This window comes from Balaenoptera acutorostrata, chromosome X (assembly GCF_949987535.1).
Source record: "Balaenoptera acutorostrata chromosome X, mBalAcu1.1, whole genome shotgun sequence".
Lineage (NCBI taxonomy): Eukaryota > Metazoa > Chordata > Mammalia > Artiodactyla > Balaenopteridae > Balaenoptera > Balaenoptera acutorostrata.
In genome coordinates, this window is record NC_080085.1 from 94,377,947 (window position 1) to 94,394,261 (window position 16,315).

Genomic DNA, 16,315 nt, shown 5'->3' on the forward strand with positions numbered 1-16,315 from the left:
TCCAAGCCAATTATCTTTCAGAATGTCTCACGCATAGACTGATTATTTTCTTGTGACTTGATTCAGTTAAACATTTTTGGTAAGAACACTACATTATCTTCCAGAATGTTTCACACATAGAATGTCTGATTATTTTCTTAATATTAGACTCAGGTTAAACATTTTTAAAAAGAATACTACATATGGGATATTGTGCACTTCTCATGTCAGATCAAGAGGCAAACAAGGACTTCCCTGGTGGCGCAGTGGTTGAGAGTCTGCCTGCCAATGCAGGGGACACGGGTTCGAGCCCTGGTCTGGGAAGATCCCACATGCCACGGAGCAACTGGGCCAGTGAGCCACAACTACTGAGCCTGCGCGTCTGGAGCCTGTGCTCCGCAACAGGAGAGGCCATGATAGTAAGAGGCCCGCTCACCGCGATGAAGAGTGGCCCCCGCTTGCCACAACTGGAGAAAGCCGTCATGCGGAAACAAAGACCCAGCACAGCCAAGAATAAATAAATAAATAAATAAATAAATAAAAATTAAAAAAAAAGAGGCAAACAATGTCATTATCCCACTATTGGTGATATTAAATTTGAGCACTTGATTGAAGTGGTACTTGTCAGCACTGTTGCAAAGGTACATTTGCTCCTTTGTAATTTTTAAGTAATGTGTAGAGTAATATTTTTGAGACTATGCAAATATCCTGTTCCCCAACAATCTTAAATTCAATGGTTTTAGCATCCCTTGATGACCCTTGCCTGAATCATTCAGTCATTGAGCTGGGGCTACAACATGGCGGCTTTCTCATTAAATTGTACAATTAAAATGAGTGTATATAAATTAAATTAAAATGAGGTATATAAATTATACCTAAATAAAATTTTAAAAATAATTGAGTAATTTGCAATTTATATTTGGTTCATTTCCTGCTAGTATATTTTTTCTGCCAAGAAATGACTGACAGTTGAAACATTTTATAAATGAGGCCGAGTACTCAAGATCAGGGAAAGCTTAATAAATGTATTCTGTTGAAAGTGTTTTTAATGGTGGTTCTCTAATCCTATCATTCTTTCTATAATTATTAGCTGCCATGCTTCTATAAAAACTTTTCCCTGTACCTTCCATTTCTCTCTCTCTCTCTTTTTTTTTTTTTTGGAGTATCACTGTGGACTCATGAGTGTTTTCTCCCTCAGTGTGTTATAATCCATCACTGTCATTATTCTTTTTGTTGTTGAAACCTGATTTGGCCAGTAGAAGCCCACTATAGCACAATCTTGTATCCTGATATAATCTCATAAGTCGTTGAACAATCTTTGTTTTCTGGCGTGAAAAGAGCCAAACTCACCCTGTACTTTCCCTGCCTGAGACCTGAGATCAGATATTTCTCCAAGGTTCCTTTTAATCGTAATGGTATTTAGAAACCAAGATCTAGGTGTTAGATGTGCTCACTGCTATCAGGGTGTGTCATTGCTTCTTGGCCCCTTCCATGTACAGAAAAAGGAAATAGGAATTCATACTGATGTTTGCAATTCAAATTTATAATAAAAATATGAAAGGAAGAAAAATATATCTCTTTTATCTTTCAATGAAAATCTTGGTTTCTATTATCAATATACTCGTGCATTTGCTTTCTACTATAATATATATAATGGTAGTAATATTATTATACCACATGCATATATAATACATAGTATAATTCTGAAACTAACGATAAACTTATTAAGATAGCTTAAGATTTCTTTGCAGTTCTTTTTATCATTAAGATTACATCCTAGCAAGGATGCATCATCAAGAACACTATGTACAAAAGTTATCTGAGCTGCATGTTTATGTTATAGATTAGTTACACAGGTTTATTTGTTTTCATTTTGTATTCAATTTTAGTATTTGTCTTTCTTTCCATTATTTTTGGCTTAATTTAAATTTTTGAGTATTTAAACTTTTATATGGTCCAGAAGTCAAAATTATATAAAAAGGTATACTCACAGAAGTACTGTTTCTATCCCTAACTCCTCCACCTCATTCCTAAACATCCCTTATTTTCATCAGTTTCTAGTTTATCCTTCCTGTGTTTCATTTTATAAAAATAAGCAATTACAGTTCTTCAGAATTAATATAGACATACCATGTGTTAAATAATACCCCTACAACTGAGCTCTTATTTGAGTGTGGTCATGGTGCACAAAACCTGACTTGTATCACATTTTCTACTTACAGATAACTTGGGGTACAAATAAACTCCCACCTGAAGTCTGATTAATCCATTGTATAAGGTCCATATGAGCATTCAGAATTTTGCAGATCTGCTGGAGCTAAAAAAACACACAAGATTTTTAGATTATAATTATTCTGATATGGTAAATAAAAAATAAACATAAAAATTGAAATTAGGAAGTTATTTTCATTTCTTCTGGTAAGAAATTGACTGAGAATTTGCTAAATATTAATTGCATGGTTTTTTTGCTATTTTATATTTGTAATGTTCATTACATCTATATATTAGTTCAATCTATTTTGTAACTGTCAAGAATTCAATTCCTACAATTCAATACAAAACTGACTTCTATAGTACAAAAATAAGTAAAGAACATTAAGAGACATTTGACAGGACAAGAAATTCATATAATATTTTTTAAAATATTACCTTCTGTCAACAAAATCAACTTTTTTATTGAGGTATAACTGACATATGTAACATTGTATTCGTTTCAGGTATATACAGTAATGATTTGATATTGGTATATATTGTGAAATGATCACTACATTAAGTCTAGTTAACATCCACCATACAGTTACAAAAAAAATTTTTTTTGTGTGATGAGGACTTTTCCAATCTATTCTTTTATCAATTTTCAAATATATAATACAGTATTATTATTAACTATAGCCACCATGACTTATTTATTTTATAACTAGAAGTTTGTACTTTTTGACCCCCTTCAGCCATTTTGCCCACCACCTACCTCCAGCTGCTGGCAACCACCAATCTGTTCTGTGTATCTATGAGCTTGGTTTAGTTTTAGTTTTTGTTCTCAAATTCCATATATAAGTGAGATCATATGGTATTTGTCTTTCTCTATCTGACTTATTTTACTTTGCATAATGCCCTCAAGGTCCATCCATGTTGTCACAAGTGGCAAGATTTCCAAACAGCAATTTTTAATAAATGGTAATACTCAGTTGTCAAGTGTGTGGGGGAAATAGGTACATTCATACACAGCCTATGGTAATATAAATTGACCCAGCCCTTCAAAATGTAAATTTTTGCAATATATACCAAAGTCTTAAAACATTTGTACCTTTTAACTCAGTATATTCTACTTCTAGAAATCTATCCAGAGGAAATAATGGAACCTAAACATACAACTGGTCATTACAGGTTAATTTCACAATGGTAAAAATTTGAAACAATAGCTCCATCAATAAAAAATGATTAAATATATTATGGTAAAGTCACCTCTAATGAAATATTATAGTCATTAAAACCATATTTTCAAAGAATGGTTAAAATTTTGGGAGAATTCTATGAAAGAATATTAAATGAAGACAGAATCCAAAACTTTATATAGGTATGTTTCCGAAGCTATTTAAAAGAAAATAAGTATTTTTACCAGCATAGCAAAAATACTTGGAAGAAATACACTAATATATTAGCATAGTACTGGTAACACAGGTGTTTTACTTTTCTTTACAGATTTCCATATTTCCCAAGCTTAATACATGGAATAAGCATATGCATTAACTTTGTAACCAAAGTACTAAACCTTTTAAAAATGTTAGAACGCTTTTGACAAATATTCTGGCAAAGTCCAGGATAATACTGAAAACAAGAAGAAATGAAAATGTTACCACACTTAAACAGTATGTAATAAAAACAGCAAATGTAGTGTATCTTAATATAACAAACAGAAATATAATTTGTAGTAGGAACAATGAATTTTTATAAAAATATGTGGCTGATATCATATACCATAATATGAACCTGCTTAATAAAAATTTTAGAAATTAGGTGGTCTTTCCTATCTCCCCTCAAAAATGGTGAAAATAAACAGGTAAGTCTCATCATTGTGAATACTGTTGAACATACTTGCTATTTTTCTACCCTGGTGTATGGCCCACAATAACAAAGCTCTGTTGATCTGGTTACACTTAATTATCTACAAGAATATTATTGTTTAACAAATGTTTTCTCTGCTTCCTGTCCAATGATTTATGCTATCTGAGAAAAGAGATGAATTGTTGCTGATCTCTTGCTTCTTTTGTCCTGCTATCAAGAAGCAATTATCCTTTAATTCACTCATCTTAAACATCTCAGTCACCCTTGCCAGTAAAAACAAAAACAAAAGACTCAAATAATTTACTCCCCACTACTAAAGTAAAATAAAACAATCCAAGGCTAAGCAGAGAAAAAGGATAAGGATGGGATTACAGTCTCCTTTTACTTGCTCTGTTCAGAACACTCATTTTATATTAATTCAACACAGAGAGATTAGACATCAGCTCTGCTTCATGTCTAAGTCTGCATGTATTTATCTATGCATCAAAGTTCTATGACAACAAAACAATTTTGAATTTTAGAATCGCAATGGTGATCTAATCTTTCACTAAAAAGAAAACCTATATTGTCAACTCCTGCATCTGCGTGAACACAGGAAGATGGTAGCATGTATAATCCCAGACTAATTTATATTTGTAATTATTCAATTTTAGAGTCACCCAAAGTAGGGAATGGCATAATTTTTATAGCTGGAGGAGACTTCAAGATCATTTAGTCCACCCTTGACATTCTGCAAAAGGAGCCAAGACCCAGGGAGATTAAGTGACTTGAATAAAATTCTAGTGCTTTCTCAACTATACCATGCTCTCTTTCTAATTAAAAAAGCTAGTAATATGTATATAGATAAAGAACTGTCTATGTATAATTGACAAAGAGCTCACTAAAGAATAATTACTACTTACAGATAGGTCATTCATCCTCGCCTATCCAGCTCCTGGCTCCACTCCTAATTATAATCAATTGATAGAAAGTACAATGGAAGCTCCCACAACGGGGAGATTCCTCTTACCGTCACTGCCATAGGGTGGGAGAGGGGAAAAGGAGGACTCCATTTAGCAGCTAAGACAATAGGGAAAGGTTGAGGAAATAAGCTCTTTAATTAGAGTATAGAAAAAGGAAATAAACCAGTCCTTCCTTACCTCCAAATTAACTCAAAAATCTCAACTCTCTAATTGGAGCCTCGGCTGTATTTTCTCATGTTACAATAAAGTTACATTATGAGTTAACTAGGACTCCACAAGGCAGGTGGAAACCTAATAAGCATACTTAACAAATATCTATGGAAAAATATATTTTTAAGTCTCGTAGTTGACTTATCAAACTTTTGAGATATATCCTAATTATAAGTTAAGGATTGCCTGGATATACCTAACAGACTCAAACATGTATATACATACATATATATGTATATATACACACACTTACAGTTATGTGAATATATAGATTAATATGTAAAAGGAAGAATAAACTAGCTAACGAGTAAGTGAACAGAAAAATAAGAACAAGGACATACTTATAGGAAGAACAAAGAAAAAACCCTGAAAATTTTGGGAGAACAGTAATTTTTTTTACCCTCCTGGGAATAACCACAAAAAACTCACAACCTTTTCTGCTCCTAAATATTTCCTGCCCCACTAACTACACCCAAAAGCTCCATATCTCTGGAGGCAGGTAAGGAGCACTACAGTGGACAGGAGAAGGTAACTAGCTAAAGAAACCACAGAATGCTAATTTCATACTAAATTCTGGTTGCCTAAATAGATAAAGCAGTTAACACACCGGGTCAGTAGTGTCAGCAGGACTTCCAAATGTATTCAGGTACTCAGTAATGTCCTTGAGATCTTGGGCCATTTGTTTCAGCTGAGCATCTACATCTTCTGCTAACTTGTAACTGAAAAGGTAGGTAAAATAAAGGGATTAACCAGAAATGTTTTCTCCACTATGCACTGTTACTGACATACAAAGAATGATACCGTCAACTGGATTTGCCCCAGTTCCCCTACCTTCTCATTTTAATGGATGTAGCATTCATGACCATATTCTAAAAAGACTCCATAGGTGAAGGCTTTTACCCATCTTGTCATTTTTACAGTCACCTATTTACCCTCTTTTTAGGTATCAGAATAAACCCATAGGTCACTTAGATATGTGAGAAGTTATTTGGTGTTTAGCAATAGTTAGTGAATGCTGAGATGTTTTCAACAATTTTGAATACATAAATTTTCAAAGTAAAACCTTATACAAATATACTCCATCATCCAACAAAAGATATTTTAAGAAATGAGATTCACAATAATCAAAGGCAGATAAATCTGCTAAGTTCACAACAAATTGATTAGTTGGCTAAATTCTCAAGATTTCCACCCCAACTATTTGTGTGCACACACACACACACACACACACACACACACTCTTAACCTAGTCAATGAATATGTTTATAAGAATTAAAGTGACCAGAGGATTTTTCAATCTTAACTTCTATAAATATTAAATAATTCAATTAGATTTATTGATAACCATCTACTGCTTTTCTGTTCCAAAGTACTTATAGGTAATTGGTTGCCTAGATTGTTGAAGATTCTAGTGCAGATTCCAACACAATGTAAATCTGACTACCTAAAAGCAATTGGAAAGAACCTAATGTTTCAATTATTTCTTCAACCTACAGTTAGGATCTCATGGCTGAAAATGTAAATCTATGTTTCCAAAAAAAAATGATAGAATGCATAGAATCGTCAATGCAAAGGAAAGAAAGATTCACAAAGGCTGAAATACAAAAGCAGAAACAGAACTAGGGTCCATGCAGATTAGCTGTACTTACCACATTTTATGCACCTACAAAAAGGCTAATTTGCAAGGTTTTAAAAAATAAGCTCAGTCTTGACTCACTAATAAGCCATTGATAAAATGAGTCAGATTTAATCTCAATCTAGTTTATGTAGCCATTCATACAAGTTCTCCTAACAGCATTTTATAATTTGGCCTGATTAACAAATCTCAGTTCCAAAGAGATAAAGTTACTGTGGGAACATTGGCAATATATTGACCAAAGGTAAAGACTGAATCACACACAAATAAAATATATCCAGCCCAAGACATTGATGAAATCATTCAATGTTTAAAAGCCATGCAGTTTGCCCCCCAGATTAACAAATTGCCTTTAAAATAGGAAATGGATTTATCACTGAAGCAACTGAAGGAACATTAGGTTTAAAAGAGTCAGTATAAATAGGAGATCATAAATATTCCACAGTATCATGACACCACATATATAAAATTGGTATTTCTGATTTAAGAACAAATTTGACAAATATAAAAACTTTATATAAGTGGTCATGTATAAGCTTCAGATTAATAACAGTGTACAAACTGCTATAAAACAAAATTGCCAGAATGATTACTTCATTTTCAAGCATCCTGAAAAGATAAACAGAAAATAGTCAAATAAGGTGATAAATGGCAACTACCAGAACTTGCACTTTTCTACCAATTTTTTTATTCCCTGCCTTTCAATACTATTTTTTCCGTTTTTTGGTAGCTAAGTCCTGCCCCATTCCTCAATCTTTATTCAGTTGCTTACGTCTTCTCACGCTCCTCATCTGTATGCTGTAGATAAACAGACCCACTCCGGTCTTTTACAGACTCCTCTGAAAGGGTCAAGAGATCTTCTAGTTTGTTCTGCTGTGACAGGATAAAATCCAGTTCTTGTTCCAGCCTGAAAAAAAAACAAGTCAATAGAAGGGCTGACGAAAGGAATTTGGAGTGACAAAATAAATGTCAATAAACTATAACAAGGAAAAACAACTGGACAAAGAAACAGATCTTTTTTTTTTTTTTTTTTTTTTGGCTGTGTTGGGTCTTCGTTTCTGTGCGTGGGCTTTCTCTAGTTGTGGCAAGTGGGGGGCCACTCTTCATCATGGTGCGCGGGCCTCTCACTGTCGCGGCCTCTCTTGTTGCGGAGCACAGGCTCCAGACGCGCAGGCTCAGTAATTGTGGCTCACGGGCCTAGTTGCTCCGCGGCATGTGGGATCTTCCCAGACCAGGGCTTGAACCCGTGTCCCCTGCATTGGCAGGCAGATTCCCAACCACTGCGCCACCAGGGAAGCCCCAGAAACAGATCTTTAATCTTTCAACCTAGAGGATCTAAGATTCTACCTTTTCTGATACAGTTTCACCTTTTGCACTTCTCCATGTAAAGCAATAATCTATAAAGGAAAATAAGAATACAATAGTGTAAATATTTGAATTTACATTGTAATTTTAAAGCAGTATTTTTTTTTCTCACATACACTTCAAGTATGAAAGAGTTCCTAATTCAGGGCACTTATTACCTAAAGAAAATATTTTTAAGTTTATCACCAATATTGGAAGGAAAAATTAACCACTAAACACAGGTCTATTCTCCTGTGTTCATCTGAAAATACTTGTACAATGCAGGTAGATTAATGAGAATATCTTCTTACCTTCTCACCATTCTCAATACATGTATAGTCCCAAGCATTGAGCTGGGAGGCCTGGTGAAGAAAGCATTTCTCTTGATCCTCTAACTCAAGGCTCCATTTGTTTATCAGATCATCCAGCTGACCATATGTCATCACAGGAGTTATGATTTCACTAAAAAAAAGGATACAGTATGATCACATGATCATACTTTCAAAAGTATGATCAGATTTTTTTATACTTTAGTACAACATATGAGGACTTAGAGAAGAAAACAGCACATGAGGAGTTTCTCAGACCTGCTCGCCAACAAAACCACCATAACTGGTAAAGATTATTTTAAAAACAACCATTCAAACTCTCTGGAAATTATCTTAGGGGAATACAGCAAATAAAGATTTATTAAGATATCTACTAAATTTCCATAAGAACAGCTAAAGTCTGTGCCACAACCTGCTCCTTTCCTTCTCCCTCAACTCAGCATGATGTAAGCTCCATTCTGCATTTATGCGGCCAAAGACATGGGATTCCCTCTCCCCTCAGCTCTTAGTCAAAGTGATCCATTCCCCATCTAAGCAGTATCCATGACAGAGTAGGCAGCTGATCTTCCACCCTCCACTGGGCAGAACTAAGGGGAACTCTGATTCCCCTACCAGGTGGTATCAAATAGGCTGAACAGGTACCTTATTTTCCATCAAGGGACTAGTGGAACCAGGCAATGCTCTGATTCCCTGCTGGGGCAGTGTCAGGAGGGCTGGGTGGAGAGGTGATCATCAATTCCCAGCCCAGCAGAGGCAGGCAGTGTTCAAATTCCCCCACCAGGGTATTGTTGGTGAGGTCCAGTGATAAGCTGAACCTAAATCCCCACCCAGCAGCAACAAGACTTAATAAGGAAGAGTGAGACAGTGTTAGTTACCATGAGGCTTCACCCCTTGTCTTCAGTGTCAGTGGCAGGCAATGGAGACCTGAACCTGTGTACCACCTGGCATCACTGAGACTGAACAAGGTAATGCAACTCGGGCTAATAAGGACTCCACCTCCCACCACCCCTATGTCAGCAAGGCTAAGTGGAGAGCTTAACCTCTATACCCACTGGAAAAATCAAGACTGACTGAGGCAGGGCAAAGCAGGGCCAGCACTCTGTGCCCCTTCTCCCAGAGCCTATGTCAGTGGGACCCAGTAGTGAGCTAAGCTTCCATACCAACCCACCACCAATGAGGCTGAATGAAGTGATATGAGGCAGAGTAGTTGACATCTTGCTTCCCCCCTCCTCCTGTGTCAGTGGGGCCCAATAGGAAGCTGAAATTCTGCAGCAACTAAGCAATATGAGTTAGCCCTCCGCTTCCTCTTGTTCTGGGAGCCCTGGGGCCCAGATGGGAGTTGAGCTTATAACCCCACTAAAGGCAATGAAGTAGTACAATGCAATGCCCCCACTTTCATGGGGAATGAGTCAGCAAGGCGGAGGGGGAACTGAACTTCCACACCTTTCATCTGCACTGAGGCAGTGTGAGTCACTGCACCACTTTGGCTGAGGTGGTGTGGGCAGGGTCCAGTGGGAAGCGGAACATACAAACGTACCCAACTCTTGCACTACACCTTAACAAAAGGATTCCCTAATTAACAAAGATTTAAATAGGACCAAGATCTCCTAACATAATAGATAAACTGTACAGGATACAATCAAAAATTACCCATCATATCAAGAACCAGGAAAATGACAACTCAAAAGAGAAGAAAACAACCTAGAGATCCCAACGTTGAGAGGTATCTGATGTTGGAATTATCTGAAAAGAATTTTAAAGCAACCATCAAAAAAATGTTCCAACAAGCAATTATGAAGTCTGGGGAAGGCAATCTCAGCAAAGAAATAGAAGTTATGAAAAACAATCAGATGGAAATTAAAGAACTGAAAAATAACTGAAATAAATGCTCACTTGAAGGGTTTGATACTAGAGTGGAGATGACAGAGAATAGTATCAGTGAACTTGAGGCTAAATTAATAGAACTTACAGAACAGCAGAGAGAAAATAGAGACAAAAAGTGAAAAAAAATCTCAAGGAACTGGAGGATGGTAATAAGAGGTAACATACTTATCATCAGAGAATTATACAAAGAGAAAAAAAGACAGAATGAGATTTTAAAAGTATTCTGAAAAAATAAAGGTTGAAGAATTCCCAAAGTTGTCAAAAGATATAAACCTAAAGACTCAAGAAGCTGAGCAAACCCCAAAGAGAATAATTCAAAGAAATCTACACTAAGATACATAATACTTAAATTTCTGAAAACTAAAAATAAAGAAAAAAATCTTGAAAGCAGCCAGAGAGAAACAACACATCACTTAAAATGGAACCCTAATTCGAATGACAGCAGATTTCTCATCTTAAACCATAGAGGCTAAAAGCAAGTGTCACAACATTTTTCAAGTACTGAAGAAAAAAACTGTTGACCACAACTGCTATATCTGGTGAAAATGTCCTTGAGAAATGAAGGGAATATAAAGATATTTTTATGCAAAGTAAACTAAAGAGAATTTGTTGCTGTCAAACCTACCCTTGAAGATTGGCTAAACAGAAAGGAACTGAAAACAGAAGAAGGCATGGAATTTCATAAAGGAAAGAAGAACAGCTAAATGGATGGAAAAGGGTAAATATAATAGTCTATTCTACCCCTCGTGAGTTTCGTAAATCATATTTGATGGTTGAAGCAAAAAGTATAACACCATGGAATGTGGTGTTCAAAGTACATAGAGGAAATACCTGAGACAATTATACTTAAAAGGTAAGAAGCATAAAGGGAACTAAATGGAAGTAAGGTTTCTACACTTTACCCAAAGTGGTAAAATGTCATTATGGCTAGATGGTTGTAAGTTACATATGTATATTGCAACACCTAGAGCAATCAGTAAGAAAACTATACAAAGCAATATACTCAGAAGCACTATAAACAGAACAAGCTGGAAACCTAAAAAACGTCTGAATAACCCACAGGAAGTTTTAAAAAAAGAGAAACAGAAAACAAAAAACAGAGGTAACAAACAACAACAAAATAGTAAAATGGCAGACTTAAGCCCTAACACATCAATAATTACCTTAAATGTAGATGTGCTAAGTATACCAACTAACAGAGAGAGATTGGCAGAATGGATAAAAATTATGATCCATCAGTATGCTGTCTATAAGAAACTCACTTCAAATACAAGAACACATGTTGAAAGTAAAGGGATGGAAAAAGATACACATGCAAGATTAATTGTTAAAAATAAATGGCTATATTAATATCGGATAAAGTTGATTTCAGAGCAAAGAAAATTACCAGAGTCAAAGAGGAACATTACATAGTAATAAAGGAATTAAAGCACCAGGAAAGCTAATGATCCTGAATATGTACCAACCAAACAGCAGGACCCCAAAATACATGAAGCAAAACTGATAGGGCTAAAGAGAAAAATAGTCAAATCCACAATTACAGTTGGGAAATTCAAAAAGCCACTTTCCACAACTGAAAAGAAGCACTAGAGCAGCAAGGATACAGATCTGAAAATACAGTGAAGCAACAGAAACTAATTGACATATATAGAACACTCTACCCAAGAGCAGAAAACAATTTTTAGGTGCTCATGGAACACTGACCAAGAAAGACCATATCCCCGCTCATAAAACAAATCTGAACAAATATATCAGAACTGAAATCATACAGAACGTGCTCTCCAACCATAATGGACTCAAATTAGAAATCAATCTAAAAATAAAACAAGAAAATTTCCAAACACTTGGATATTAACACACTTCTAAATAATCTATGAGTCAAAGAGGAATTCACAAGGGAAATTTTTTAAGTACATAAAACTGGATGAAAATGAAAATACAACATTATAGAAGATGTAGTACAAAGCTAACACAGTGCTAAGAAGGATATTTATAGCACTAAATGCTTTACATTACAAAAGGGGAAATGTCTCAAATCAATAATCTAAGTTCATACCTCAAGAAAAAAGAGCAAAATAAAACCAATGCAATCAGAAGGCAGAAATTCATAAAGAGTAGATGTCAATGAAATTGAAAATGAAAATAATAGAGAATCAGTGAAATAAAAGCTACTCCTTTGGGAAAAGATGAATGAAATTGATAAAAGAAAGCTACAAATCACCAATATCAGAAATGAAACAGGGGACTATGCCTATAGCTATTAAAAGGACAAAAAGGAAATAAGAACAACTTTACACTCATAAATTCCACAATTTAGAAGAAACAGACCAATTCCTTGAAAACCACACACTACTAAAACTCATGGAAGATGAAACATAACCTGAATAGTCCTAGAACCACTAAAGAAATTGATTTATAATTTAAAAGCTCCTTAAAAAGGGGTTTCGCTGGAGAATTCTACCAAACTTTTAGTGAATTAACACAAATTTTACAAAATTTCTTCTATAAAATAGAAGAGAAGGGAATACTTCCCAGATCATCTTATAAGGCTAGTAACATCCAGATATCAAAACCAAAGACAGAATTTAAAAAAGAAAGAAAACAAAACTATGGACCAATATCTCTCACGAACTTGGATACAAAAGCCCACAAACAAAATACTAGTAAACTGAATCCAAAAATGTACTAAAAAGTTACACATCATGACCAAGTCGGATTTATTCCACATATGCAAGGATGGTTCAACATTTGAAAATCACTGACTATATTTCACCATATCATGAAGCTAAAGAACAAAAATCTTAAAAGATCCTATCAATTGAGGCAGAAAAAGCATTTGACACAAATACGTCCAATTGATTTTTGACAAAGGTGAAAGAGCCATTCAGTGGAAGAAAATAGCCTTTCAACAAATGATGCTGAAAAAACTGGACATCCATAGACCCCCCCCAAAAAAAGAATCTCAATCTAAAACACACACCTTATACAAAAATTAACTCAGAATAGATCACAACCTTAAATATAAAATGTAAAACTATAAAACTTTTAGAAAAAAATTAGGAGAAAATCTTTGGGACCTAGGGTTAGGCAAAGAGTTCTTAAACTTGACACTAAAAGCACAATTCATTAAAGGAAAAATTGATAAATCAGACCTCATCAATTAAAAGTTTTGTTTGGTGAAATACTCTTTAAAAGATGAAAAGACAAATTACAGAGTTAGAAAAAATGTTCGTAAACCATATATCTGACAAAGGGCAGGTATCTAGAATACATAAAACCCTCAAAACTCAGTCAAAAAACAAATTCAAGTAGAAAATGGACAAAAGATATGAAAAGACACTTCACAAATGAAAACATGCAGATGGCAGATAAACACATGAAAAGATGTTCAACATCATTAGTCATCAGGGGAATGCAAATTAAAACCACAGTGAGATATCACTTCATATCTATTAGAAGGGCTAAAGTAAAAAACAGTGACAACACCAAATCCTGGCAAGAATCTGGACAAGCTGGATCTCTCATACATTGCTCCTGGGCAGGTAAAATGGTACAGCCACTCTGGAAAAGATTTATGGCAGTTTCCTAAAAAAAGAAACTTGCAACTACCATACCACCCAGCAACTGTACACCTGGGCATTTACCCCAGAGAAATGAGACTTAGGTTCACCAAAAACCTGTACACAAATGTTCATAGCAGCTTTATTCATAATAGTCCCCAGCTGGAAACAACCTAGATGTCCATCAATGGGTGAATGGTTAAACAAATGATGGCACATCTATAATACCATGGAATACTACTCAGAAATAAAAAAGAACAAACTATTGATGTACATGACAACTTTATCTCAAGGAATTATGCTTAGTGGGAAAAACAGTCCCCAAAGATCACGTGCTGTATGATTCCATTTGTATGACATTTCTTTAAATGTCAAGGTTATAGAAATGGAGAACAGAGCAATTGTTGCCCAGGTTCAGGGAAAGGAGAAGAGGGTAGCGAGTGTGGATATAAAAGGGCAACAGGAGGGATCCTTGTTGTGATGGAACTGTTCTATATCTTGACTATATCTATGTCAGTACCCTGAATGTGATATTGTACTATAGTATTGCAAGATATTATTATTGGGGAAAACTAGGTTAAGTACACACAGAATTTTTTATATTATTTCTTAGAAGTAAATGTGAATCTACAGTTAACTCAAAATAAAAAGTTTAATTAGACGCAGATGTAGAGAACGGACTTGAGGACACAGTGGGGGAAGGATAAGCTGGGACGAAGTGAGAGAATGGCATGGACATATGTACACTACCAAATGTAAAATAGATAGCTAGTGGGAAGCAGCTGCATAGCACAGGGAGATCACCTCGGTGCTTTGTGACCACCTAGAGGGGTGGGATAGGGAGGGTCGGAGGGAGGCTCAAGAGGGAGGGGATATGGGGATATATGTATATATATAGCTGATTCACTTTGTTGTACAGCAGAAACTAACACAACACTGCAAAGCAATTATACTCCAATAAAGTTGTAAAAAAAACCCCCAAATAATTAGAGATGAACATGTCATAAACTGTAAGAATACAGGCTCTAGAGCTTGACTACCTGAATTTTAATCCTGGCTCAACCATTACCAAGTGTGTGACCAGAGGTGGATTATAAAATCTTTATGTGCTCCACTTTACTCATCTATAAAATGAGAACAAAAATAGTACCTACCTCATAAGGTTATGGTGAGGATTAAATGGTATGATGTTGTAAAGCACTGTCATATTTCTAAACATATAGTAATCGCACAATAAATGTTATCTATTATTAGCAATAGTAATAACTGTACTATAATGGTATTCAGAAGACAATGGTATCCTTTTCGTTGTTCAACTTCCTAAGCAACAGAAATCCTTTCTCTAACTGCTCCTCGACTCTGAGTCATTTACCTAACTTTCAAACACTATTCTAAAGATGTACAAGCAAACTATGCCTTCTTTTTTTTTTTCACACACACACACTGTATTTTATTTTTACAAGAGATAAATAGACTGACACCAAGCATTGTACATGGATGACCACAACAAAAGCAACGATTGCAATTACCAAACATGAAACACACTCATACTATGTCATAATATTGACATTCAGTCAAGGAATCCTCCACTGTAACAGCTCCTTTACTTTGCAGTGAAAATTGATTTGTATATTCTTTGCCTCTGAGTCCTTGTGGGATTTTTTTTTTAAATTCAAACAGAAAGTCACAAAAATTATACTCATCCTCATCAGTTCACTCAGTCCCATGTAATTAATATTTTTTTCATCTTGATCTTTTGTTAACACTTTTATGAGTTCATCAGTTTTTCATTAGAGTTCTGAAAATGCTTATTCATTCAGTTCAGCAGTACAGTCAGTTACCAGAAACCTGTACTTGTCAGAGTCTTTTCCATGAATTTCTTAAAGATGAAACCCTTTTATAGGAACATATTTGCAAAAGCATCAGAGTACACCCAGAACTGTCTGTAAATGACAAAAGACTTAAAAATGACCACGGTTAAAGATTTGATGAAAGTTCATAATAGTGCAATTGACAAGGAAATTTAGTTTTTTCTGAGATATACATTTTAAAGTAATAACTAGGATTATGACTTATAACATTATACCAGAACATATAAGATTTTTAGAAATTTCATGTAATGTCTGAAACATTTATATTAACATATTTCCATACAAATAACCCAATGAAAGTTTACTATTAGTTGTTTTATGTATTTTTATACTGCAGGTTCTTATTAGTCATCGATTTTATACACATCAGTGTATACATGTCAATCCCAATCGCCCAATTCAGCACACCACCATCCCCACCCCACCGCAGTTTGCCCCCCTTGGTGTCCATATGTTTGTTCTCTACATCTGTGTCTCA

General features: G+C 35.0%; 1 protein-coding gene across 2 annotated transcripts in view; it reads right to left on the reverse strand.

Moving 5' to 3' along the window:
* NUP62CL (nucleoporin 62 C-terminal like) overlaps positions 1-16,315 on the reverse strand; it is a 75,863-nt gene that overhangs the window by 24,179 nt on the left and 35,369 nt on the right. For both annotated transcript variants that reach the window (XM_057539072.1, XM_057539073.1), the window contains exons 5-9: positions 8,505-8,655; positions 8,197-8,246; positions 7,622-7,756; positions 5,821-5,932; positions 2,230-2,296 (exon numbers count right to left, since the gene is read on the reverse strand). In XM_057539072.1, the coding sequence (XP_057395055.1) occupies positions 2,230-2,296; positions 5,821-5,932; positions 7,622-7,756; positions 8,197-8,246; positions 8,505-8,655 (515 nt within the window). The remainder of the gene's footprint in view (positions 1-2,229; positions 2,297-5,820; positions 5,933-7,621; positions 7,757-8,196; positions 8,247-8,504; positions 8,656-16,315) is intronic.